Here is a 26,808-nt window from a genome sequence, read left to right on the forward strand (position 1 = left end):
GAGCCAGCAATGGGCACTGGCAGCCCAGAAGGCCAAGGGCAGCTCAGCTGCCAGTGCCCATTGGCAGAGGTGGAGGGAGAGGATCCTGCCCCTCTGCTCTGGGGGGTGAGGGAGGGATAGGAGTGGGGGGGATGGAGCAAAAGGAGAAGTGGGGAGCTGGAGCTTGGCTGTGAGGAAGAAGTTGTTGGCCAGGAGGGTGGTGAGAGCCTGGCCCAGGCTGCCCAGGGAGGTGGTGGAAGCCTCCTGGCTGGAGGTGTTTGCAGCCAGGCTGGAGGTGGCTGTGAGCAACCTGCTGTGGTGTGAGGTGTCCCTGCCCATGGCAGGGGGCTGGGGCTGGCTGAGCCTTGGGGTCCCTGCCAGCCCTGCCAGCTCCATAGTTCTACAGAAGCAGGGCTCCTGGAAACAAGGAGTGAATCTTCATTTGCCTCGAAAGGGTGAGAGGGACCTGGAGGAGGGGAGGTCCCTCGTGGTGGCCAAGCAGCTGAGGAGTGAACAGTGAGCTGCAGGCAAAGCAAGCCCACAGAATGGTGGGTGGCACCCCCAAAGGCATTCCTGCAGGGACAGAAGTCCCTCTCCCACTCTGCTCCCTGTTGGCCAGGCCACACCTGGAGCACTGCCTGCACTTTTGGTCCCTGCTGTACACAAGCAGGGAGAGTCAAAGGCTAATGAAGGCATTTGAGCTTCAGCAGCAGGCCCCAGGAGGCCTGCAAATACCCAGCCACCAATCACAGCAGCCTGCCAGGGGTGTTTGGAAGCAGAGGACAGCCACGGACCCCCAGCTGGTGGTGTCACTGCTGCTGGCCTCCCAGGGATGAAGAGAGGGTGCAGCTTTATTTCACAGCACTACAAACCCAAGTCAAGGTCTCAGAGTCATCCAGGGAGCACCACAGGGGCACAAGCTCACCTTGTGGCCAGCAAGTGGAGAGCTTGCTGCTAACCTGGCTTACAGCAGCACTCAGCAGAAGGAAAAGGTTCATTAGCTGGGAAAATAAATTACAATTGAACCAGTTAGAGCAAACCACACTTCAGGGGGGCTTCAGGCCAGCCCTCAACAACACTGGGGGTGTGCTCCAGCAGTGAAGGATTCCAGTTTGAGAGAGGGTGCAAAGAGTAGTGCTTGGCTGGTGGCTGGGATGAGCTGCTCTGTGCAGAGAGGAAGGGAAAGCAGAGCCTCCCTTGCAGGACTTCCTCAGGAGATGAGGCAGCCTGCTCTTCAAACAGTGTGTGCTGAGCTGGTGCACAGCTTTATGGAGCTGTTGGATCCATTCCACTCTTTCTTATTGCCATATAAAACATACTTGTAGGCTCACTAGAGAGAAGTCAGCCTGAAGAACTCAGCTGCCTCACTGTAAGAGCCAGGCACTGGAACAAGTGCCAGAACATGAGCCAGCAGTGCCCAGGGGGGCAAGAAGGGCAGCAGCAGCCTGGCCTGGAGCAGCAATGGTGTGGGCAGCAGGAGCAGGGCAGGGATTGTGCCTTGGGCAGGACACAGCCTGGATACTGAGTTCAATTTTTGGCCCTAAATCCAAGAAGGACATTGAGGAGCTGGAGCAGGTTCAGAGCTGGAGAAAGGTCTGGAGAAGAGCAGCTGAAGGAGCTGGGGGTGTTCAGCCTGGAGCAGAGGAGGCTGAGGGAGACCTCCTTGCTCTCTGCAGCTCCTGAGAGGAGGCTGCAGCCAGCTGGGGGCTGGGCTCTGCTCTGAAGCAACAGGAGATAGGATAAGAGGAAATGGCCTCAGAAGTTGCAGCAGGGCAGGTCTAGGTTGGACATTAGGAACAATGTCTTCACTGAGAGGTTTGTCAAGCCCTGGCAGAGGTTGCCCTGGGCACTGGTGGAGTCCTCATCTCTAGAGGTGTTCAAGGACCACGGTTTAGTGGTGGATGTGGCACTGCTGGGTTGGACTTGATCTTGGAGGCCTTTTCCAGGAGGGAGGTCTTTCCATTAGGGAATTCCATGATGCTTCACTGCAGAAGGAAGGTTCTGGCTCCTCCACCTCATCTGGCACATGATCTGGAAAGCAGTCAAGGACACCACCCTCCCTCTCCAGAAGGAAGGAGGCCACATCTCTGAACCACCACCAGGGCTCACAGTCAGCCTTGCAAATGGAAATCCTCCATCTCCAGCAGCCAGGCTTCCTCCCATCCCTTCTGCTCACAGCAGGAATCACCACAGGATGGCTGAGTCACAGTGAAAATATTTGTTGAAGGGTGGCTTTCTCAGTCTGGCATCAGCTGTTTACCAAGGAAGCCTTCAGACAAAGGATCACTTCTGTGCAGCTCACCTCCGAGGCTGCAATAAAGCTGGGAGCGGGCGGCTGTGGGGCTGCTGCTGCTCCCTGCAGTTCCATCTCCAGGCAGCAGCACGTGGAGGAGGAGGCATGCAGGGATGGCAGAGGCACGTGCTGGGGCTGGCAAACATCCTGACCTATATTCCTGCCTTGGCTCAGCAGCCAGCCTCCTTCCCCAGGTGCAGAGCTGGCATGCTAAGGCTGCCCATCCCCACAGGGTCTCGCTGGCACCTCCGGCAGCCAGCACCTTGCTCCCCACAGGCACTGCTGCCCTCATCAAGCCAAGGCCTCAGCTCACAGCAGAACAGCAAAAGGAAAACCACTTTTGGAGAGCCACCAGCAGCAGGTCACCTGCTGTGGGGTGACACAGCCATTCCCTTCTGGGATAGGAAGGCATTTTTAGCTGACTTGCCCTGATTTAGCCATTTCTGGGTAATCCATTTCTCCTTTTCCTGCCACACTGCACAGCTGTAAAACACCTCCCCAGCTGCAGCAGCCACTGGATTCACTCCAAGTGCAGCTGCCTGTATGCAGCTCCTTTCTTCATGAGAGGGAATGGACTGGGGTTGAGGTGGGCAGATTGAGAGTGGAGAGGAGGAAGAAATTCTTGAGTGAGAGTGAGGGTGGGGAGAGCCTGGCACAGGCTGCCCAGGGAGGCTGTGACTGCCTCCTGCCTGGAGGTGCTCAAGGCCAGGCTGGCTGAGGCCTGGAGCAAGCTGGGCTGGGGGGAGGGGTCCCTGCCCATGGCAGGGGGTTGGCACTGGATGAGCTTGAAGGTCCCTTCCAACCAAGCCATTCCACAACCCTCTGAACAAGGTGGCACAAACACAGAAGGCCAAAGTGACACCATGGTCACTGCCTTAAAGCCAGCAGAACTCAAGCTTCAGGCATTCTTTCCACAGTCCCAAGTCTGCCTAGATTTAGGGCTAGCCACAACCTCCTTTCAAGCAGGAAGCTGGAGAGGTCCCTTCCAGCTGCCCTCCTGGAGAGGACTAAGATGTCTCCAGCTGTAGCAGAGCCTAACCTGGATGCCCTAGCCTGAGTCTTTCCCAGCTAGAACTGGTGGTGCCAAGTGAAAGGACACAGCAGCCTGCTCATGAGAACCCCTGGAGCATCTCCTAGAGCACCCCAGAAGGAGAGGGGCTGCTTTCCACTTCCTCACTTGTTTTCTTTACTACTTTTCACAGCTACATAACTTCCCCTGCAGGTTACCTTGCTCCATGATGACTTCAAGTCCTGGCCCCTTCTGAGAGAGACTGTGTCCCCTTGTTCTGGTGCTGGGTGCCTGGGAGAAGAGACCAGCCCCCACCTGGCTACAACCTCCCTGCAGGGAGGGTTGGGGCTGTTCAGCCTGGAGAAGAGAAGGCTCCACAGGCAGACCTCAGAGCATTCCATTCTCAACTGCAATCAGCTGCTCAAGCTTCATCCAGCCTGGCCCTGAACACCCCCAGGCAGGAGGCAGCCACAGCCTCCCTGGGCAGCCTGTGCCAGAGTCTCATCATCCTCCCTGCCCTTCCTGACCCCCAGCACTGAGACCTTGCCTCCAATCCTGCCTCCAGTTCTGGTGTCCCCAGCAGGAGAAGGACACAGAGCTGCTGGAGAGAGGCCAGAAGAGGCCACAAAGATGCTCCAAGGGCTGGAGCAGCTCTGCTGTGAGCACAGGCTGAGGGAGCTGGGGCTGTGCAGCCTGCAGAGGAGAAGGCTCCAGGGGGACCTCAGAGCTGCTGCCAGGACCTGAAGGGATCCTGCAGGAAGGCTGCAGAGAGACTTTGCCTGAGGGGGTCTGAGACAGGGCAAGGGGAAATGGTTTGGAGCTGAGGCAGAGCAGGGTCAGAGTGGAGCTGGGGAAGAAGTTCTTGAGTAGGAGACAATGCCTGCAAGAACACTGCAGCTCCTCCTGCTTTGAATGCCATGGAAGAGATGCTCCCACGGTGCTGGCCAGGCAGAAGCTGGGCAGCTGGGAAGGATGATGAGACATCCCTTCCCTCCTAGAAGCTCGGGAAAAGGAGTGAAGAACAGCTCACAGGGTTGAATTATTCCATGCTTGCTGTTGGAAAAGAGAAGCTAAACAAAGAAGGCAGCACAAAAGAGGTCCAAGCACCTCCAAGCTCTGAGGAAAGAGCAGCTGGCTCAGCTCTTGAATCCATCCAAGAGGAAGGGCCAAGGGAAGGACCTGGCTGTACCACCAAGACACAGGTGGGCTTCCTCCTGCACTGGGTGCTTGCTGCAAACACCCAGCCAGACCCCTCTGAGCTCACAGAGACAACCCAGCCCACCCCCCTCCAAGGTCAGAAAGCCACCAGAGCAGCAGCAAATCACCCCAAGTGCTCGTGGACAGCCTGTGTCCAGCAGAGCGGCTCCTCACAGCTCATCCACAGCAGTGGTGTTCGTTGTGGGGAGCTCACACTCCTCCTGGAAGTGGCAGTTCTCCAAGAGGTCCTTGTAGTGCTCCTTGAGGGCAGAGTAAGTGGAGATGGTTTCATTAGAGTGGTGGAAGACCATCAGCTTCTCATTCAGCAGCATCTGCACCCGGTACTCCTCCTGGGAGGCCCTGCCCTGCTCGCAGTGGTAGAGCACGAAGAGCAGGTTGGCCGCGTAGGGCACGATGCGGCCGCTGCGGAACTGCCGCCGCAGCTGCCTCCTGTAGTTGTCGGCCCGCAGGGGCTCCGCGTCTCTGAAGAACCCCAGCAGGGCCAGCAGGGGCTGAAGGGTCTCTGCATGCCCAACTTGCACAATCAGAGGGGAAGAGATGGGCTTGGAACTGAAAAAGAGAAGCCAAGGGGAGCGGGTGAGCAAAAGCCCTTTGCTTCGGAGCACCCACGGCGACCCACGGCACCGCGGCCAGGGCCCAGGCAGCGCTCCTGCACCTTGGTTCACCCTGGAGAGCTTCCAACCCCCATGGTGCCACGGTGCTCCTGGGCAAGCTGCTGTGGGTGCCCTGCTGGAGCAGTGGGGATGGACTAGGTGATGGCCAGAGAGCCCTCCCAACCCCACCAAGCCGGGGCTCTGGCAGTGCTTCGCAGATCCCTTGTTAGAATAAAAACTTTATTAGAATAAACCAAACCAGGTTGGAAGAGACCTTCAAGCTCATCGTGTCCAACCCATCAACCAATCCAACCCACCCAAACAGCTAACCCATGGCACCAAGCACCCCATCAAGTCTCCTTCTGAACACCTTCAATGACGGCGACTCCACCACCTCCCCAGGCAGCCCATCCCAATGGGCAATCACTCTCTCTGTGTAGAACTTCTTCCTAACCTCCAACCTGAACCTCCCCTGGCACAGCCTGAGACTGTGTCCTCTTGTTCTGGTACTGGCTGCCTGGGAGAAGAGACCAACCTCTGCCTGGCTACAACCCCCCTTCAGGTAGTTGTAGAGAGTGATAAGGTCACCCCTGAGTCTCCTCCTCTCCAGGCTAAGCAACCCCAGCTCCCTCAGCCTCTCCTCACAGGGCTGTGTTCCAAGCCCCTCACCAACTTTGTTGCTCTTCTCTGGACTTGTTCCAGCAAGTCAACCTCCTTCCTAAACTGAGGGGCCCAGAGCTGGACACAGTACTCCAGGTGTGGCCTAACCAGTGCAGTGTACAGGGGCAGAATGACCTCCCTGCTCCTGCTGGCCACACTGTTCCTGATGCAGGCCAGGATGCCATTGGCCCTCCTGGCCACCTGGGCACACTGCAGGCTCATGTTCATCCTACCATCAACCAGTACCCCCAGGTCCCTCTCTGCCTGGCTGCTCCCAGCCACTCTGCCCCCAGCCTGTAGCACTGCCTGGGGTTGTTGTGGCCAATGTGCAGAACCTGGCACTTGGATGTGTTCAATTTCACGCCCAGCTGGTCTCGGATGCTCCTTTTCCCTACCCTCTTCAGCAGCAACAACTGTTCTGCCCTGTCTTGCATGGGAAGTGCTGCATGGGCAGTGCCACTGCATTCCTCACCTCTTCTCCCAGTCATTTACAACCTGCTGAGCAAAGCTCTGCAGATGTACCTCCAGTAGCAATCTACCTCTGCCACAGAAAGCCATCAGCGCTCCTCACCCTTTGCATCCAAGCTGCAGGTCCCTGCTGGCCTCAGCTGTTGTTGTTACCAGCCTGCCCTGCAACTCCCCTGCTCTCCAGGAGCTGCTTTGATCCCCTTTTCCCCTTATTTAACTATTCAAGCCTAGAGCAACACCCTTGACAACCCCTGGAAGCTTCTTGGCTGGAACCAGCATCTATCAGTGGCTGGTTTCAGCTCTTACCCCCAGGGAACTGATTCCACACCCCAAGACCCCCAAGGAGAAAGGTTTGGCAGCTGCTGAGACAAAGCACCCCAACATCTGTAGCCTTCAGGCAAGGTTGGGCTTTGCTGCCCTGCTGATGGCCAGCACAGGAAGCTCTGAGGTGAAAAGAAGGCCACCAAACTAGGAATTGGAGTCACAGAATTGGTTGGCCTTCAGGATCAGGAATCCCAACCACCAGCCCAACATAGCCAAGGCCACCACTAAACCACACCTCCATGGGCACAGAAAGCCCCCCAGGAAAGGTAAGCCCCTCACTGCCCAGGGCAGCCTGGGCCAGGCCTTAACCACACTTTCAGGGCAGAAATTGTTCCTAATGTCCAAGCTAAACCTGCCCTGGAGCAGCCTGAGGCCATTTCCTCTCCTCCTGTCACTTCATACCAGGGAGTCTGAGCCCCACCTCACTCCAACCTCCTGCAGAGAGCAAGGAGGTCTCCCTCAGCCTCCTCTGCTCCACACTCAACCCCCCCAGCTCCCTCAGCTGCTCCTCCCCAGCCCTCTTCTCCACACCCTTCCCCAGCTCTCTTGCCCTTCTCTGGCCCTGCTCCAGCCCTCCAGCTCCTGCTGGCAGGGAGGGCCCAGAGCTGAAGGCAGCACTCAAGCTGTGGCCTCCCCAGTGCCCAGCCCAGGGCACAATCCCTGCCCTGCTCCTGCTGCCCACACCATTGCTGCTCCAGGCCAGGCTGCTGCTGCCCTTCTTGCCCCCCTGGGCACTGCTGCCTCCTCTCCAGCTCAGCCAACTGTCCACCAACACCCTTCAAGTCTTTTTGCACCAGGCTGTTTCCAGCCCCTCTGCCCCAGCCTGGAGCACTCATGGGGTTGTTGGGACCCAGGTGCAGGGCCTGGCACCTGACCTTGCTGATCCTCATCCCAGTGTCCTCAGCTCCCAAAGCAGGCAGTCCCCCCTGGCCTGCAGACACACAGGCACAGAAGGTTTAAAGAGCACAGAGAGAAACCTGAAGACACAACAACGTTACTGCCCCTGCAACCTGAGATCCTCTTTCACCTGCTCCACTCCCATGGAATCCTCCTGCTGACAGGGCACAGGAGCATGGGAAGCAGAGCAGAGCTCCCCCAGCCCCAGCTCAACCACCAACAGGCTGTTTCAGCAGGACTAAAGCTGTCTGCAGCCCCTAGCAGGCCAGAGCCTTGCACTCTCCCAGCACTGCCCTTCAGAGCCCCAAGAGGAGCCAAGCACGCCCTGCCCAGGCTCAGGGGTCCAGACTGCAGGCCAGATGTCATTTGCCATCACCTAATAACCACCATAAAAGCCACCAAGGAGGCTAAAGCAGCAGAAGCAGCATTCTGTCTGAGGAGGAAGTGAGGGCAGGCTGCCCCTGGGAGTGTGTGCACAGCACAAAGGTTGCTGCTGGTTCTGATAGCTTCCTGATAAAGCCAGGACAGGAGTGTGAAGCACTGACACCCAGGCACCAGTAAGCTGCAAACAGAAGCAAATGTGCAGCAGGAGGCCTGAGCTGTCCCCCCTCCATCTGCTCTGGGATCAGCTAGTGACTCTGATCACATGGAAGCAAAGTCTCACCTCTGCCCTGTGCCAACTGCCACTCGGGCTCCCACCCTCCTTCTGCCTCCTCTTTACTCACTTCACCAGGATGTGGTTGAAGGACAGACTGACAGATGGTATTGGGCTGGGAGGGAGCCTCAGAGGGCATCCTGTCCAAGCCCCTGCAGGCACAGGGACAGCTGCAGCCAGAGCAGGCTGCCCAGGGACACAGCCAGGCTGAGCCTGAATGGCTCCAGGCATGGAGCCTCCACCACCTCCCTGGGCAGCCTGTGCCAGGCTCTCCCCAGCCTCCCTGTGCAGAGCTTCCTCCTGAGCCCCAACCTGACTCTGCCCTGCTCCACTTCCAAACCCTTGCCCCTGCTCCCATCCCCACAGCCCCTTCTGGACAGTCCCTCCCCAGCCTGCCTGGAGCTGCCCTGCAGATACTGAACTGCAGCTCTGAGGTCTCCTGGAGCCTTCTCCTCTCCAGGCTGCACAGCCCCAGCTCTCCCAGCCTGGCCCCACAGGGGAGGTTCTGCAGCCTCTGAGCATCTTGGTGGCCTCCTCTGGAGCCTCTCCATCAGCTCCAGGTCCTTCCTGTGCTGAGGGCCCCACAGCTGGCCCCAGCCCTGCAGGTGAGGTCTCCCCAGAGCAGAGCAGAGGGGCAGGATCCTCTCTCCAGCTCTGGCCACACTGCTTTGGCTGCAGCCCAGGCTGCCCTTGGCCTCCTGTGCTGCAAGAATCCATCAGCAAAACCCAGCAGTACACCTCAGTCCCAGCTGTAGGCAGAACATGAGCAGGGAGGTGCCAGCTCCATCTACTGAACATGCCCAGGCTGTAACCTTCCAAGTGAAAATGGAACTTACTCAATTCATCAGCACAAGACCTAAGTCCCAGCATGGAAATGAAGGCACTGTGAAGAAGCACAGACCTGGATCTGTCTTGCAGGCAAGCTTCAGTTCTCCTTAATCCCAGCAGAGCCAGGCTGAAGCCAGCATCCCAGCCTGCTGAGGGCTGGAAGGGAGCTCTGGGGATCACCCTGTCCCACACCCTGCTCCAGCAGGGCACCCACAGCACCCTGCCCAGCAGCACAGTGCCCAGGGGGGCTTGGAAGCTCTCCTCACCAGGAGACTCCACAACCTCTCTGGGCAGCCTGCTCCAGGCCTCCAGCAGCCTCACAACAAACAACTTTCTCCTCCTGCTCAGCTCCAACCTCCTGCCTGCCACTCTGTGCCCCTTGCCCCTTGGCACCACTCAGCAGAGCCTGGCCCCAGCCTCTTGCCCCCCACAGCTCCTTTAGCTCTTGCTGAGCATTGCTCAGCTGCCCTCTGGGGCTGCTCTTCTGCAGGCTCTCAGCCCCAGGGCTCTCAGCCTTTGCTGCTCCCAGAGCTGCTCCAGGCCCCTCAGCAGCTTCCCAGCCTGCCCTGGGCTCTCTCCAGCACTTCCCTGCCTCTGGAACTGGGGAGCCCAGGACTGGAACCAGGGCTCCAGCTGTGGCCTGGCCAGGGCAGAGAATGTGCTGCCTCTGCTCCCCCATCCCCCCAGCTCTGCCCATGCCCGTGGATGTGTCACTGTAGATAGGGAAGAAGTGAACCTTGTTTCATCCAAAGTTTGTTTCCTGAGCAGCAATGTGACTTTCAGCTAGAGATAACCCCAACCCCAGCAGATAGCAGGATAAGAAGGAGCAACAAAGCAAAGCTGACCTGGCCAACCTTCCAACCTCCCACAGAATTCCCTCCAACGACTCCAAAGGAGGCCTTCGGTAACTGCTAAGCAAGCCTGGACTACATTCTGCCCTTGCTCTCCCCAGTCCAGCAGGACAAAGGCCTCAAGACCTTTATCTTCACCTAGGGGATGACTTCTCCATCTCTCCCATGCCCTCTGTGATTTGTGTCTGGGACAAGGAGCTGGAGGAACCTTAAAGTGGTAAGGAAACAGCAGAGGTGAGGGAATGCAGTGGGGAGGCTGAGAGGGCTGTAAAAACACTTCACAGCCTTGGTGCTCTGAGGGTTGTCACCAGTGGGGAGGAGGAGAAGGGAAAAAACCCAAAGCACCTCTCAAGGAACAGCCCTCAAGAGTCAGCAGCTCCACCTGCAGCAGCAGAGCTGGAGTTATGCTCCTGCACCTCCAGAGTCAGTACCAACACAACAGGGCCAGCACAGACAGAAGGCAGAGCTTCACTTCCCTCCCACCTGGGCACAGCTCAGGGCAAAGGGAAACCTGAAATGCTGACCAGGCTGTGCCCAGCTCATGTCAAACCACCAGTGAATGGCACCAACTCTGATGAGCATGGGTGCAGAGTGGGTTGGGAGTAATCCTGAAGAAAAAAGAGCCTTGGGGGTGCTGGGTGCTGAGCAGCTGCCCAGGAGCCAGCAGAGCCTCCTGCAGCCTCAGGCAGCTGTGTGCTGGCTGCAGCCACAGCAGGGTGGGCAGAGGGCAGCAGAGGGGATTCTGCCCCTGGGCTCTGCTCTGCTCAGACCTCACCTCCAGCCCTGCCTCCAGCTCTGCTGTCCCCAGCAGGAGAAGGACACAGAGCTGCTGGAGAGGGTCCAGAGGAGGCCACAAAGATGCTTCAAGGGCTGGAGCAGCTCTGCTGTGAGCACAGGCTGAGGGAGCTGGGGCTGTGCAGCCTGCAGAGGAGAAGGCTCCAGGGGGACCTCAGAGCTGCTGCCAGGACCTGAAGGAATCCTGCAGGAAGGCTGCAGAGAGACTTTGCCTGAGGGGGTCTGAGACAGGACAGGGGGCAATGGTTTGGGGCTGAGGCAGAGCAGGGTCAGAGTGGAGCTGGGGAAGAAGCTCTTCCCCATGAGGGTGCTGAGAGCCTGGCACAGGCTGCCCAGGGAGGCTGTGGCTGCCTCCTGCCTGGGGGTGTTCAGGGCCAGGCTGGATGAGGCCCTGGGCAGCAGAGTCCTGTTGAGAGGTGTCCCTGCCCACGGCAGGGGGGTTGGAGCAGGTGAGCTGTGAGGTCCCTTCCAGCCTGAGCCCTTCCAGGAGTCAATGAATCAGCCAAAGAATCAAAGCTTTCCTGTTGACAAAGACCTTTAAGAGCCAACCACTCTCTGCCTTGTCGAGGCTGGTGCTCAACCATGGCCCTCAGCACCACATCTCTGCCTCTTTGAACACCCCCAGGGATGGCCATTCGACCTCTTCCCTGGGCAGCCTGGGCCAGGGGCTGAAAGTCCTTCCAGGCAAAAGTTTCTCCTAATGCCCAGCTCAACCCTCCCTGGCAAGCTTGAGGCTGCTTCCTCTCCTCCTGCCCCTTGCTGGCTGTGGGGAGAGGCAGACCCCCCCTCTGGCTCCAGGCTCCTGCCCCCTGCCCAACCCTTCCTGGCCCAGGTGGATAGCTGCTGGGTGAGCTGAGGTGTGTGTGGAGCTGCTAGGCACTGCTTTGCTTGTTGGGCTCTTCCCTGTGGGATTCCTTAGATTAAAGGATATGAGGCTAGAAAAGCTGCTGAGGGGCTGCTCCTGGGGTGCCCTGAGCCAGCAAGTTGGAGGCAGCCAATGGGAGGTGAAGCATGCTGGGGGAGGGCTGGAAGGCAAGGAGCACCACCTGACAGAGCCAGGGCTAGGCAGGTGGACAGAGATTGCCAGGGGAGGTGCCCTGCACTGCTCAGGGGTCTGAGAAGCCAGCAGCCTGCAGAGATGCAGACACAGCACTGGGAGCAGGCTGGCTCCATCCCCCTCACAAGCACCCTGCAGGTATTGACCAGCACTGCTCAGCTGCCCTCTGGGGCTGCTCTTCTGCAGGCTCTCAGCCCCAGGGCTCTCAGCCTTTGCTGCTCCCAGAGCTGCTCCAGGCCCCTCAGCAGCTTCCCAGCCTGCCCTGGGCTCTCTCCAGCACTTCCCTGCCTCCGGAACTGGGGAGCCCAGAACTGGAGCCAGGGCTCCAGCTGTGGCCTGACCAGGGCAGAGCAGAAGCAGCCAGCCCTTCTAATTAGTGCATCCCAGGATGCCATTGGCCTTCTTGGCCACAAAAGCACACTGGTGGCTCATGGTCATCCCACTGCTCACCAGCACCCCTGTGTCCTTCTCCCCAGAGCTGCACTCCAGCAGGCCAGCCCCCAGCCTGTGCTGGCACACCCCATGCAAAGCCCCCTGGAGCCAGCCACATCTCCATGCCCCCAGGGGCTGGCAGTGCCAACACTCCTGATCTGGCCCTGCAGGAGCCACCTCACAGCTCAAAGGAAGCCCATGCAGAAGAGAACTGGCTACAAGCTGCCCTGCACCTCAGTGCCTGGGAGGCACAGGTCTAAGTGTCAGAGCCCTGCCTCTCCTGTGGAGCTGCTGACACCAGCTCACAGCACCCACCACGGGATGAAGGACAGCCTGGACCTGCTGATGGACCCAGACTGACCCTGGAAGTGCAAGACCCCAGAAGCAAGCAAAGAATGAAGGACTGAAGAATCCTGACTGGAGCAGGAGGTCTGGAAGGTGCAGGCCCAAGCAGATGGGGAACATTTGGCTCTCTCTGCTCCTTCTGCCTGCACTCTGAACAAGCAGCTCTGGGCAGCTGATTGGTTTTAGATCATCCATTGAGTTCCTCTGCACTGAGTCACAGCTTGGAAGGGAGCAATCAGGGCCCAGGAGCAATCAACTGCAGAAAGGTCATGAACTCTGCCAAGAGCTGCCCTGCAGAGAGGAAGGCAAAAGAAGCAGCAGAGAAAGGGCACCAGAGGATGGAGCTGCCTGCCCCCCAGCCCACAGCCCTGGAACAGCACTCAGCAGCTTCACCTTGAACTGGGTTCACAGGCTGCACTGGGCTGGAAGCAGCCTCAGAGGGCATCCTGGCCACCCCCCTGCAGGCACAGGGACAGCTGCAGCCAGAGCAGGCTGCCCAGGGACACAGCCAGGCTGAGCCTGAATGGCTCCAGCCATGGAGCCTCCACCACCTCCCTGGGCAGCCTGTGCCAGGCTCTCCCCAGCCTCCCTGTGCAGAGCTTCCTCCTGAGCCCCAACATGACTCTGCCCTGCTCCACTTCCAAACCCTTGCCCCTGCTCCCATCCCCACAGCCCCTTCTGGACAGTCCCTCCCCAGCCTGCCTGGAGCTGCCCTGCAGATACTGAACTGCAGCTCTGAGGTCTCCTGGAGCCTTCTCCTCTCCACGCTGCACAGCCCCAGCTCTCCCAGCCTGGCCCCACAGGGGAGGTTCTGCAGCCTCTGAGCATCTTGGTGGCCTCCTCTGGAGCCTCTCCAGCAGCTCCAGGTCCTTCCTGTGCTGAGGGCCCCACAGCTGGCCCCAGCCCTGCAGGTGAGGTCTCCCCAGAGCAGAGCAGAGGGGCAGGATCCTCTCTCCAGCTCTGGCCACACTGCTTTGGCTGCAGCCCAGGCTGCCCTTGGCCTCCTGTGCTGCCAGTGCCCATTGCTGGCTCCTGCCCTGCTCCTCCCCCCCAGCACCCCCAAGGCCTTCTCTGCAGGGCTGCTCTCAGTCTCATCCCCCCAGCCTGGATTGATTCTGAGGGGTGCCCAGAGCTAGGTGCAGGACCTTGCCCTTGGCCTTGCTGCACCTCCTGAGGCTCTCCTCAGCCAGCTCTGCAGCCTGCCCAGGTCCCTCTGGCTGGATCCCATCCTTCATTCTCATCAGCCACAGCACTCAGCTGGGTGTCAGCTGCACAGCTGCTGGGGGAGCCTCTCCCTCCCTGCCTGTCTCAGTGAGGAGGAGATTGAACAGCACTGGTCCAGTGCAGAGCCTTGAAGGCCTCCACTTGCCCCCTGGCTCCATCTGGCCATGGAGCTGTTGATCATTGCCCTCTGGATGTCATCATCCAACCCATTCCTTATCCACTGGACACTCCACCCATCAAATCCATCTCTCTCCCCTTCAGACAGAAGGATGTTGTGGCCAAGTGCGTGAAGAGCTTTACAGAAGTCCTGAATCAAATGCAGATCAGTCCCTGTCGGACAGCACCAGCACCAAGCATCCTCCTTGCTCTCTGCCACAGGCAAGACAGGCAGCTGGGGTCATGGTGTGGAAGCAAAAGACAACCAGCACCAAGCAGCTGCAGTGAGGGGCTGCTCCCCTGGGCCTCTGCCACCACCATTTCAAGCCATGCAGCTGTCTGAGGAAGGATTGGGCTCCACCAACTCTGGTCTTACTCCTAGCCCCAGCACCATGCCCCATGGACACATTGAGGATGGAAAAGCCTTTGAGGATGGTGGAGTCCAACTGCCAGCCCAGCACCAAACCATGCAGCTCCTGAGGTTGGAGGAGATCTCTCAGATCATTAGTCCAACATCCTGCTTAGACTCACAGAGCTGGCAGGGACCCCAAGGCTCAGCCAGCCCCAGCCCCCTGCCATGGGCAGGGACACCTCACACCACAGCAGGTTGCTCACAGCCACCTCCAGCCTGGCTGCAAACACCTCCAGGCAGGAGGCTTCCACCACCTCCCTGGGCAGCCTGGGCCAGGCTCTCACCACCCTCACTGCAAGGAATCCCCTCCTCATGTCCAGCCTCCATCTGCCCTCCTCAAGCTTCAATCCATTCCCTCTGGGCCTGCCACTGCCAGCCCTCCTAAGGCTAAGACTCACTTCATGGCAGACAACAGCAGCAGAGTGTCTGTGCTTGATTCAGCTGGGAGTGGGAATGCAAAGAGGCCAAAGCCAGAGGAATTGCTGTGCTTCAAAAGCAAGCAGCACTGCCAACAGCCCTGCAGTGCCAAGCCTGGAGCAGAGGAGGCAATCCCAATGCCTCAGCTCTGGCTGGCAGAGCAGTGCTCCCCTCTCTGCTCCTGGACAGCCCAAGCTAAGCTTTCCTGAAAGACAACTTGGAGCAAAGTTAACTCTCTGGAAAGAAATCAGCTGTTTGGAAATGAGGCAGAGAAGGTCATCAGTCTCTCCAGGCAGCTGAAGGGTGGCTGGCAGGAAGGTGCAGCCAGGCTCACTACTGTGATGCCCCAGGGGCAATGGAGACAAACACTCACAGCAAATTCCACCTCAGTGTGAGAAACTTCCTTGGTGTGAGGCTGCTGGAGGCCTGCAGCAAGCTGCCCAGGGAGGTGGTGGAGTCACAGAACCAGCCAGGTTGGAAGAGACCTCCAAGATCATTAAGCTCAACTGATCACCCAACCCTACCTGATCAACCAAACCCTGGCACCAAGGGCCTCACCCAGTCTGCTTTTGAACACCTCCAGGGATGGGGATTCCCACAACCTCCCTGGGCAGCACATCCCAAGGGCTAACAACTCTATGAAGAACTTTCTGCTCACCTCCAGCCTGAACCTCCCCTGGCACAGCTTGAGACTGTGTCCTCTTGTTCTGGTGCTGGCTGCCTGGGAGCAGAGCCCAACCCCCACCTGGCTCCAACCTCCCTGCAGGGAGTTGGAGAGAGCAAGAAGGTCTCCCCTGAGCCTCCTCTTCTCCAGGCTAAGCAACCCCAGCTCCCTCAGCCTCTCCTCACAGGGCTGTGCCCCAGACCCCTCCCCAGCTTTCTTGCCCTTCTCTGGACACCTTCCAGCAGCTCAACCTCTTTCCTGACCTGAGGAGCCCAGAGCTGGACACAGGACTCCAGGTGTGGCCTCAGCAGTGCTGAGCACAGGGCACAAGGACTTCCCTGCTCCTGCTGGCCACACTCTGCCTGCTGCAGGCCAGGATGCCCTTGGCCTTCTTGGCCCCCTGGGCACACTGCTGCCTCCTGTTCAGCTGCTCTCCACCACCACCCCCAGCTCCCTCTCTGCCTGGCTGCTCTCAGCCACTCTGCCCCCAGCCTGCAGCACTGCCTGGGGTTGCTGTGGCCAAAGTGCAGCCCCTGGCACTTGGACTTGTTCAGTGCCATCCTCTTGGCCTCTGCCCATCTGTGCAGCCTGGCAAGGTCCCTCTGCAGAGCTCTCCTGCCCTCTGACAGGTCAACTCCTGCCCCCAGCTTGCTGTCAGCTGCAAACTCACTGCTGATGGACTCCATCCCCTCCTCCAGATCATCAGTGAAGATGTTAAAGAGCACAGGGCCCAGCACTGCTCCCTGGGGCACACCACTGGTGCCTGGCTGCCAGCTGGCTGTGGCACCATTCACCACCACTCTCTGGGCTCAGCCTCCAGCCAGTTCCTAACCCAGCTCAGAGAGCTGCTGCCCAGGCCAGGGGCTGAGAGCCTGGCCAGGAGCTTGCTGTGGGGGATGGTGGCAAAGGCCTTGCTGCAGCCCAGGCAGACCTCATCCCCAGCCTGCCCCACAGCCCCCAGGCAGTGCCCTGGGCATGGAAGGAGCTCAGGTTGGTCAGGCAGGACCTGCCCTGCCTAAACCCCTGCTGGCTGGGCCTGAGCCCTTGGCCATGCTGTAGGTGCTGTGTGATTGCACTCCAGGTGACTGCTCCACAGCCTTGCATGGCACTGAGCTCAGGCTGCCAGGCCTGGGATTCCCTGGCTCCTCCTTCCAGCCCTGCTTGTGGATGGGCATCATGTTGGCAGCCTCCACTCCTCTGGGAGCTCTCCAGTGAGCCAGGGCTGGTGGTAAATGATGGAGAGAGGCTTGGAGCTCCTCTGCCAGCTCTCAGCACCCTAGGGTGGATCCCATCCACTCCCATGGACTTGTGGGGATCCAAGTGGCTCAGCAGGTCTCTAACTGCTTCCTGCTGGATCACAGCGGGGCTGCACTGCTCCTGCCAGCTCAGGAGGCCACCTGTCCTGCTACTGCAAAGGAGGCTAAGGCAGCATTAAGCACCTCTGCCTTTTCCTCCTGTTTTCCTGTGTTCCCCTCCATGTCCTCTGGAGACATCCAAGCCCTCTCTGGATGTGTTCCTGTGTGGCCTGCCCTGGTGACTCTGCTCAGGCAGTGAGGCTGGACTGGCTGACCTCTGGAGGTGCCTCCCAAGCCCTGCCAGGCTGTGACTGTGAGCCTGCCAGCTGCAAGTCAGCACTACAGGTGGCCAGAGTGAGCCAACGCCCCCCTGGAAGCCCTTTCACTACCAGAGGTTCCTCTGGGGAGCAACAACCTGCTGCAGAAGCACTGACCCCTGTGTGGAGTTGCACAACAGCGTGGCAGGGCAGGGCAGAGCAGAACAGAACATCTGCTGCTGACATTCAACCAACCCCAGCTCTGCCTGCTGTGGTGTTTGCACTAGGGGTCAGGTCACACCAGGAGCTCCAGATGAAAGAGCACCAGCTGCACCTCCACATCCTGCAAGAGACACAGAGCTGCTCCAAGGCGTCAGCAAGAGCAGATCTCCACCCACCCCCCGCTGCAGAGGCAGCCTCCAAGCCTCCAGCGCTCCCAGACTGCCACCTAACGTCATGGGGAAGAGCCACAGGCTCCTGCCCTGCCCTGCCCTCAGCTCACCCAGCTGTGGATTCAGTCCCCAGCCCTCCTGCACTCACTGCCTGCTGCTCTCTGCTGGCAGCACACCATGAGAGCTACTGGGCAGCCAACCAGCCTGCTGCAGCCCCAGCAGACAGGCAGGATGAAGCCATCATGGAAGGGTTTGGGCTGGAAGGGGCTTTGAAGATATCTGGCTCCAAGCCCCTGCCCTGGGCAGGGACCCCTCCCCCCAGCCCAGCCTGCTCCAGGCCTCATCCAGCCTGGCCTGCAACCCCTCCAGGCAGGAGGCAGCCACAGCCTCCCTGGGCAGCCTGTGCCAGGCTCTCCCCACCCTCACTCTCAGCAATTTCTTCCTCCTCTCCACTCTCAATCTCTCCTCTCCCAGCTCAAAGCCATTGTCCCTGGGCCTGGCACTCCCAGCCCTTCTCCAGAGTCCCTCCCCAGCTCTCCTGGAGCCCTTCAGTCCTGCAAGGCTGCTCTGAGGTCTGCCTGCAGCCTTCTCTTCTCCAGGCTGCACAGCCCCAGCTCTCCCAGCCTGGCCCCACAGGGGAGGTTCTGCAGCCCTCTGCTCATCTCTGTGGCCTCCTCTGGAGCCTCTCCAGCAGCTCCAGGTCCTTCTTGTGCTGGGGGCCCCAGAGCTGGAGGCAGTGCTGCAGGTGGGCTCTGAGCAGAGCAGAGGGGCAGAATCCCCTCCCTGTGCTGCTGCTCTCCCTGCTCTGGCTGCAGCTCAGCACTCAGCTGGCTCTGGGCTGCCAGGGACCACTGCTGGCTCCTGGGGACTCTGTCACCACCTGGCACCCCCAAGGCCTTCTCCTGCAGGCTGCTCTCAGCCTCTCCTCCCCCAGCCTGGATCTGTGCTGGGGATTGCCCTGAGCCAGCTGCAGGACCTTGCCCTTGGTCTTGTTGAGCCTCCTGAGGTTGACTTGGGCCCAGCTCTGCAGCCTGCCCAGGTGCCTCTGGATGGATCCTTCCCTCCAGCTGTCAGCAGCACCACACAGCTTGGTGCCAGCTGCAAACCTGCTGGGGGAGCCTCAATGCCACTGTCCATGTCACTGGCAAAGCTGTTAACCAGCACTGGTGCCAGGACAGACACCACTGGTCCCCATTTGGACCCTGAGCCACTGAGCACAGCTCTGAGTGCAGCCACCCAGACAGTTCCTTATCCAGCAGTGGCCACCCCTCAAGTCCTTGCTTTCCCCCTTTGGAGAGCAGGATGTCCTGGGGGACAGTCAGATGCTTCACACCAGCCCAGGGGGATGCCCTCAGCTGCTGTTGCCTTCCTCCCTGATGTTGTAAGTCCATCCTGAAGGACCAGCAGGTTCTTCAGGCAGGGTTCACCCCTGGTGGAGCCATGCTGCTTACCAGCCACCACCTCTCCCCACCCAGGAGCTGTGCTCCCCAGGGAGCCTGCCTTTACCTTGTCCTTTGAGGACTGCTGATCCAGCCCTGCCTACAGAGAACTCCAACAGTGCCAGGCACACAAGAACATCCACCCCTGAGCTACTGCTTCTGCATCACCACCAGGGCTGGGTGGGCTGGCTCCAGCTCCTCCCCAGCTGGTTTCTATCACCAGGCTGACAGTGACATGAACTTAGGATCCCAGCCTTGATGCTGTCCATTTAGCAACCACTCCCACACTTGGCTGCTGAGGTGCCAGCTCCTGGGACAGGTCACTGAGCCATGAGCACACAGCTCCTCAGGCAGCAGGAGGAAGATCACAGAATGGGAGGGGTTGGAAGGGGCCTCCAGAGATCATTTGGTCAGAGCAGGGTCACCCAGGGCAGGGCACACAGCAACACATCCGGGGGGAGCTTGACAGTCTCCTGAGAAGAATCTCTCTGGGCAGCCTGCTCCAGGCCTCCAGCAGCCTCACACCAAAGAGGTTTCTCCTCTCTCAGCCTTCTCTTCTGCAGGCCCAGCAGCCCCAGGGCTCTCAGCCTCTGCTCCACACACAGCCCTTCAGCAGCCTCACAGCCTCCACTGGACTCTCTGCAGCAGATGTCTGTCTCTCTTGAACTGGGAGCCCAGAACCAGGCTCTGCCCAGGTGTGGTCCCACCAGGGCAGAGCAGAGGGGCAGGAGCAGCTCTCTAGCCCTGCTGGCCACACTTTTCTTGCTGCACCTCAGGATCCCATTTGCCTTCTTGGCCACAAGGGCACATTGCTGCCCCATGGGGACCTTGCTCTCCCCTGGGACTTTCTCCATGGAGCAAGCCAGGTTGTCAATTAATTCTCCTAATGATCTCATCCTAAAGCAGCTCTCAAATCAAACAGATCACCAGCAGGAGCAAACAAATGCAGGTCACTGTGTGCCACAAAAATCAGGTACAGCCTGAGGTCATCTCCTCTTGGGAGCAGAGTCCAGCCCCCAGCTGGCTGCAGCCTCCTCTCAGGAGCTGCAGAGAGCAAGGAGCTCTCCCTCAGCCTCCTCTGCTCCACACTCAACCCCCCCCAGCTCCCTCAGCTGCTCCTCCCCAGCCCTCTTCTCCACACCCTTCCCCAGCTCTCTTGCCCTTCTCTGGCCCTGCTCCAGCCCTCCAGCTCCTGCTGCCAGGGAGGGCCCAGAGCTGAAGGCAGCACTCAAGCTGTGGCCTCCCCGGTGCCCAGCCCAGGGCACAATCCCTGCCCTGCTCCTGCTGCCCACACCATTGCTGCTCCAGGCCAGGCTGCTGCTGCCCTTCTTGCCCCCCTGGGCACTGCTGCCTCCTCTCCAGCTGCTGCCACCCACCACCCCCAGGGCCTTTCCTGCTGGGCACTTTCCAGCCCCTCTGCCCCCAGCCTGGAGCCTTCCTGGGGTTGCTGTGACCCAGGTGCAGCACTCAGCACTTGGCCTTGTTGAGCCTCATCCCATTGGCCTCATCCCATGGCTGCAGCCTGGCCAGGTCCCTCTGCAGAGCCTCCCTGCCCTGCAGCAGCTGAACACTTTCTCCCAGCTCATTGTCAGGAGGGCTGCAGTGGGTGCAGTGCCACTACTCTTTGTTACTCCAGCACCACTGCTGTCAAATCATGGCAACAGATGAAGACAAACCCCTTCCTCAGACAGACCACCATCCTTTGAAGACACCTGGTGACTCTATCTTCAAGTCCACTATCAGTTCCTTGGAAGGCTTAGTATCTTTCTCCAGCTGCAGTGGTTGTTTTCTCCCCCCAGACTGCAGCTCTGCTGCAAAAGTACAAGGATGGGAAACTAAATATCCCAGAGTAAGGTCTCAGGCTGGTTGGTGGAACTATTGACCTTGGAGTCAAGCAGCAAATCAAGCCCTTGAGGACAGGATCAGGACCACAGTACCTCTTTTCCTGTCCTTACAGTGGCTTGAAACCTGCCCTTCCCCTGTTAGAAGGAAGCAGGTTTGTTACAAGGCACAGCTCCAGCCTCTGGGACCCTGTACCAGCCTCTTCTGGTCTGCAACCCCCACATCTGGATAGTTCTGCCAGTAGCCACTGTGCTATCACACACCAACAGCTTTAATCTGAACAGAAGGACAGTCATCCTGCAGGAAGTCAGGCTGCCATGCTTCAGGACATCATGAATGGATCATCAGGGAATGGCTCAGGCTGGAAGGGACCTCAAGAGCTCCTCTGCTCCAAGCTCCTGGCCACGGGCAGGGACACCTCTCAACAGGACACTGCTGCCCAGGGCCTCATCCAGCCTGGCCTTAAACAGCCCCCAAGGAGGAGGCATCTACACCCTCCCTGGGCAGCCTATTCCAGAGCCTTCACCACCCTCACACTGGAAAACCTTTGCTTAAAATCCACTCTGACCCTGCTCTGCCTCAGCTTCAAACCCCTGTGGTCTGCACTCCTCTTTGCCCAGATGGGCTAAGGTCTGGGCCTACATCTCCTGTGGAAAGCTGGCTGGAAAGACAGAGAAGGGCAGAAGTCATTGTGCTGACAAACCAGGGGGAGCAGACAAACAACATTCTCCATCTCCTTTTTCTCCTCCGCTCCACTCTGACCCTGCTCTGCCTCAGCTCCAAACCATTGCCCCTTGCCCTGTCTCAGACCCCCTCAGGCAAAGTCTCTCTGCAGCCTTCCTGCAGGATCCCTTCAGCTCCTGGCAGCAGCTCTGAGGTCCCCCTGGAGCCTTCTCCTCTGCAGGCTGCACAGCCCCAGCTCCCTCAGCCTGTGCTCACAGCAGAGCTGCTCCAGCCCTGGCAGCATCTTTGTGGCCTCCTCTGGACCCTCTCCAGCAGCTCTGTGTCCTTCTCCTGCTGGGGACAGCAGAGCTGGAGGCAGGGCTGGAGGTGAGGTCTGAGCAGAGCAGAGCCCAGGGGCAGAATCCCCTCTGCTGCCCTCTGCCCACCCTGCTCTGGCTGCAGCCAGCACACAGCTGCCTGAGGCTGCAGGAGGCACTGCTGGCTCCTGGGGAGCTGCTCAGCACCCAGCACCCCAAAGGCTCTTTTTCCTTCAGGATTACTCCCAACCCACTCTGCCCCCAGCCTGGATTTGTGCCTGAGACCATGGGGATGCCTTCAACCCACAGCCATCCATTTCCACCACAGAAGGCTTTTAAAAAGGAGGTTTTGAACCAAAAGCTCATTGTGCTAACCCAAAGGCCTCTGCAGGAGGAGAAGCCCATGAGCAGGTAGAGCTGCTGGCTGGCCCTTGAAGCTCTGCATGGAGCAGTTACATTCAAAGATGAAAATACATTAGGTGGACACAGGAGCATCAGTGGAATCACACACACACACACACAATCTCCCTCTTTACATTAATATTACAGAATCAGAGAAGCAGCCAGGTTGGAAAAGACCTCAGAGATCATCAGCTCCAACTTATGACCTAAAACCCAGCACCTCCTGACAGCTAACCCATGGCTCCAAGTGCCACATCCAATCCCCTCCTGAACACTTCCAGGGATGGGGACTCCACCACCTCCCTGGGCAGCACATCCCAGTGGCCAATTCCTCTTGCTGGGAAGAACTTTCTCCTCACCTCCAGCCCAAACCTCCCCTGGCACAGCTTGAGACTGTGTCCTCTTGTTCTGGTGCTGGCTGCCTGGGAGCAGAGACCAAGCCATTCCTGCCCATTCAAATTCTCCCAGTTCGAACTCTGCTCTCTCTGGAAGTAGTCAACTTCTAAACAACCTTAAATCCAACTCATAACAAGAGGAAGGCAGCCCAAGCACAGAGACCTTTGTCTTTACCTTCTGCTCTCTTCCACTGCTTTGTCCAGGTGCTGGAAGATATCTTGGAACAGGCTGCAGCTGGAGCGACTGTTGATCTCGTAGCCATATCCTCGCTTCCAGTACTGCTTCAGGTCATTTAGGTACTCCAGCACCTGCAGGCAGACCTCACAAGCTGCTCTTACTGCACTCAGGGGAAATAATCCCCCCCACACCAAGAGGGAGGGGCTGGAAGGTGTCCAGAGCAGGGCCAGGAGGAGGAGCAGAGGGCTGGAGCTGCTCTGCTCTGCAGACAGCCTGAGAGAGTTGGGCTTGTGCAGGCTGGAGAGGAGAAGGCTCCCAGGAGCCCTTCTGGTGGCCTTCCAGGATCTGCAGGGGGCTGCAAGCAAGCTGGGGAGGGACTTTGGAGGGGGTGAGGGAGGGAGAGGGGTCTGGGACACCTCTGAGGGGGGCAGGAATCAGGCCTGGGCCAGGGAGCCAGCAATGGGCACTGGCAGCCCAGAAGGCCAAGGGCAGCTCAGCTGCCAGTGCCCATTGCCAGAGGTGGAGGGAGAGGATCCTGCCCCTCTGCTCTGGGGTGTCAGGGAGGGATAGGAGTGGGGGGGATGAAGCAAAATGAGAAGTGGGGAGCTGGAGCTTGGCTGTGAGGAAGAAGTTGTTGGCCAGGAGGGTGGTGAGAGCCTGGCCCAGGCTGCCCAGGGAGGTGGTGGAAGCCTCCTGGCTGGAGGTGTTTGCAGCCAGGCTGGAGGTGGCTGTGAGCAACCTGCTGTGGTGTGAGGTGTTGAACAACCTGTTCCAGAGTCTCACCACCCTCCTACTGAAGTACTTTAGGGACCAGACCTGGACACAAGATTCCAGCTGTGGCCTCAGCAGGGCAGAGCACAGGGGCAGGAGAACCTCTCTGACCTGCTGCCCACAGCCCTTCTCATGCAGCCCAGGCTGCCCTTGGCCTTCTTGGCCACCAGAGCTCCTTTGCTGGCTCCTGCTCAGCCTCCCACCCCCCAGCACCCCCAGCTCCTTGTCCCCTTCACTGCTCTCCAGCAGCTCAGTGCCCAACCTCTCCTGCTGCCTGGGCTTGTTCTTGCCCAGCTGCCAGGCTCTGCCCTTGCCCTTGTTGGGTTTCATTCCCTTGCTCCCTGCCCTGCTCTCAGCCTGCCCAGCTCTGGCTGGCTGGCAGCACAGCCTGAGGGCTGTCACCACTGCTCCCAGCTTGGTGCCAGCAGCAAACCTGCTGCCAGTGCCCTCTGAGCTCTCAGCCAGGCTGTCCCAGTGCTGACACTTGAGAGACTCCACCAAGGAATCTCTGGAGGCTTCTCCAGTATCTCTCCCATTGAGCACATACCTTGGCATCTTCCTCACTGAAGAGAGAGCACCATGGGGAGGTCACATTTTTGATAGTCAGCTCATAGGAGCAGGTAAGAAAAGCCACTTGGACAAGATCTGCAACAAATCCACAACAGGCAAAAGGTGAGACACCACCCTCCTGCTCTCCACTTGCCTCTACAAATGAAACACAGCCTCTGTTCAGCAGTGCAAACAAGAGTACCCAAGGAACAAACTGCCAGCCCAGAGGCTGAGCACCAAAACCAAGCAGCTGGCAATAGAATTACTGCAGAGAATCCTAATTTTGGGCAGCAAGTTTCTTGCAGGGCTCTGCTCTGAGGGGACCTTCCAGGATCTGCAGGGGGCTGCAAGCAAGCTGGGGAGGGACTTTGGAGGGGGTGAGGGAGGGAGAGGGGTCTGGGACACCTCTGAGGGGGGCAGGAATCAGGCCTGGGACAGGGAGCCAGCAATGGGCACTGGCAGCCCAGAAGGCCAAGGGCAGCTCAGCTGCCAGTGCCCATTGCCAGAGGTGGAGGGAGAGGATCCTGCCCCTCTGCTCTGGGGGGTGAGGGAGGGATAGGAGTGGGGGGGATGGAGCAAAAGGAGAAGTGGGGAGCTGGAGCTTGGCTGTGAGGAAGAAGTTGTTGGCCAGGAGGGTGGTGAGAGCCTGGCTCAGGCTGCCCAGGGAGGTGGTGGAAGCCTCCTGCCTGGAGGTGTTTGCAGCCAGGCTGGAGGTGGCTGTGAGCAACCTGCTGTGGTGTGAGGTGTCCCTGCCCATGGCAGGGGGTTGGCACTGGATGGTCCTCGTGGTCCCTCCCAGCCCTGACAGCTCTGTGCCTCTATGAAAACAAAATCACTTCACAGCAAACGCTGCACAGCTGCCTGCAAGCTGCAGGTATCAGCCACTCCTCAGCACCACAAGAAGCCAGCACAGGGAAGGTTTGTGCCTGCGTGCCCAACCCAGAGCAGCCTTTGACTCTCTCCCACACTCCTCACCCACCGACGTTCACCTCCAGCCCGATGCACCTCACCAGAGGCTGCGTCACCAACGTGCAGCAGGTTCTAAATCACCTGCTCTGCAGGGCTGCGCCTGCCGGCAGCTGCTCCCAGCCAGCCAGCCGGCTGCAGCCGGCAGCTCATTACCTGCGTTCAGCTCCTCTGCCGGCAAGCACAAGGCCTTGGCCACGTTCTCCAGCACCTTCCTCATCTCCGGCCCCTGTTTGAAGGCATCCACCTGGTGCACGGCCGCGTGGTTCTCTTCCACCCAGGCCACGAACTTGTCGCAGTGGTCGAAAAACCGCATCAGCAGGTCGTTAACTTCCACCTCCGCCTCTGGAAGCGGACGCGGGGCTCAAGGACGGCCCCCGGGGGAAGGGCCGCCGGCCCCCGAGGCACCCTCCCGGGGACAGTGCCCACACCACAGCGGCGTCCCCATGGCGGGGGGAGGAGGGGTGCGAGCTGCCTCTCAGCCTAAGGATGGGGAACGCAGCGCTGGCGTCGCAGCTTCCCTCTGCCCCGGGGAGGCTGTGCGGCTCCCCCCCTACCCCCCCCGGGGAGGCTGTACGGCTCCCCCCCACACACCCCGGGGAGGCTGTACGGCTCCCCCCCACACACCCCGGGGAGGCTGTACGGCTCCCCCCCACACACCCCGGGGAGGCTGTACGGCTCCCCCCCACACACCCCGGGGAGGCTGTACGGCTCCCCCCCACACACCCCGGGGAGGCTGTACGGCTCCCCCCCACACACCCCGGGGAGGCTGTACGGCTCCCCCCCACACACCCCGGGGAGGCTGTGCGGCTGCCCCTACCCCCCCCCCCGGGGAGGCTGTGCGGCTCCCCCCCGCTACCCCCGGGGAGGCTGTGCGGCTGCCCCTACCCCCACCCGGGGAGGCCCGAGGGACTCCTTCCGAGGGGCCGGGGGCGCGGGGCTCCCTCTGCCCCCCTGAACACCACCGAAGGTCCCCGAAGCAGGGCCGGGGGTCGCTCAGCGTGCGCGTTCCCGTGGGCAGGGTTCCCCGGGCTCACCGTCGCTGCCGAGGCTGAGGGAAGGGCCGAGCCCCCGGCGGAAGGCGGCACTGCTCTGCAGGCAGCGGTGCTTGGAGCTACTGGCCAGCTCCAGCCGGCGGCGGGCGGCGAAGAGGGCAGGGAAGCGAGCGGCCAAGCGCCGGGCCAGGTACTCCATGTCGCGCTGGCCCTGCGGCGCCAGCCGCCCGTCGAGGCTCTCCTCGTACCACATCTGCCAGGCGGCCAGCTCGGCGGCAACGGGACAGGACGATTCCGCGGAGGAGGAGGAAGAGGAGGAGGAGGACGACGACGACGAAGAGGAGGAGGCGGCGTCGGTGGTGGCGGTGCGGCGGCGGAGCAGGCGGGAGTGCAGCTCGGCCAGCCGCCGGACCTGGCCGGCCGTGGGGTAGCGAGTGCCGTGCCGGAGCACGGCGCGGAGCTGCAGCGGCGTGCAGGCGGCGGGCAGGCGCGACGAGGCGGCCGAGGGACCCAGCGACAGCGGGTCCCGCAGCAGATGCGGGTTCACCTCCTCGTAGCGGGACTTAGTGCCGAAGTAGCCGCTCAGCCCCGCGCCGGCCACCGTCAGCAGCAGCGGCGGCAGGAGAAGGAGGCAGCGAGGCAGCGCAGCGGCGGCCGCCCGGCTCGGCGCCATGGCGGCAACTGCGCGGCTGCCGCAGGAAGGGGCGGAGCCCAGCCGCGCCTCGCGCCTGCCCCTCGCGCCTGCCCCTCGCCGCAGCAGCCGCGCCCAGGCCCGCGCCGGCTCGCGGGGCAGCGCGGGGGGCGCGCCTCAGCCCGCGCCGGTTCGCCTCTGCGCGGCGTGCCGCTGCGGCTGAGCGCTGCGCGCCTCTGCCCAGTCCCCGCCTGTGTCCGGTCCCCGGCTCTTTGTGACCATAAAGCCCCCGGCTCTCGTCCCCTTGTCGTGCCTGCGCTCCTCCCGCACCGGGTGGGGGGCAGCTCCCCTCAGCTCGGCATTCCCTGGGGGAGAAAAAAGCCTTTTGGACCCATTTATGGCCCCTCATGATGCTGCAGACCCCAGTCCTCAGCCCTCC

The 26,808-nt window shown here is 60.2% G+C and overlaps 1 protein-coding gene across 1 annotated transcript; it reads right to left on the minus strand.

Annotated features, from left to right (window-relative positions):
- Positions 1-780: 780 nt before the first annotated feature.
- MINPP1 (multiple inositol-polyphosphate phosphatase 1) lies at positions 781-26,411 on the minus strand. Its single transcript, XM_068169208.1, has 5 exons — positions 25,781-26,411; positions 24,900-25,088; positions 23,776-23,873; positions 22,455-22,588; positions 781-5,048 (listed from the first exon to the last, which is right to left on the minus strand). Exons 1-5 carry the CDS (start codon positions 26,409-26,411, stop codon positions 4,649-4,651), a joined length of 1,452 nt encoding a protein of 483 aa, XP_068025309.1. The 3' UTR covers positions 781-4,648.
- Between the last annotated feature and the right edge of the window lie 397 nt (positions 26,412-26,808).

This window comes from Melanerpes formicivorus, unplaced genomic scaffold (assembly GCF_026170545.1).
Source record: "Melanerpes formicivorus ecotype bairdi unplaced genomic scaffold, bMelFor1.0.p_v2 SCAF_171, whole genome shotgun sequence".
NCBI lineage: Eukaryota > Metazoa > Chordata > Aves > Piciformes > Picidae > Melanerpes > Melanerpes formicivorus.

Excerpts from the sequence above, each read along its gene's own strand:
- MINPP1 (XM_068169208.1), bottom strand. The coding sequence starts at position 26,411 with ATGGCGCCGAGCCGGGCGGCCGCCGCTGCGCTGCCTCGCTGCCTCCTT. Across the intron at positions 25,089-25,780 it reads CCTCAGCCTCGGCAGCGACG|AGGCGGAGGTGGAAGTTAAC; the intron begins GTGAGCCCGGGG and ends GTCCGCTTCCAG. Across the intron at positions 23,874-24,899 it reads GGCAGAGGAGCTGAACGCAG|ATCTTGTCCAAGTGGCTTTT; the intron begins GTAATGAGCTGC and ends GATTTGTTGCAG.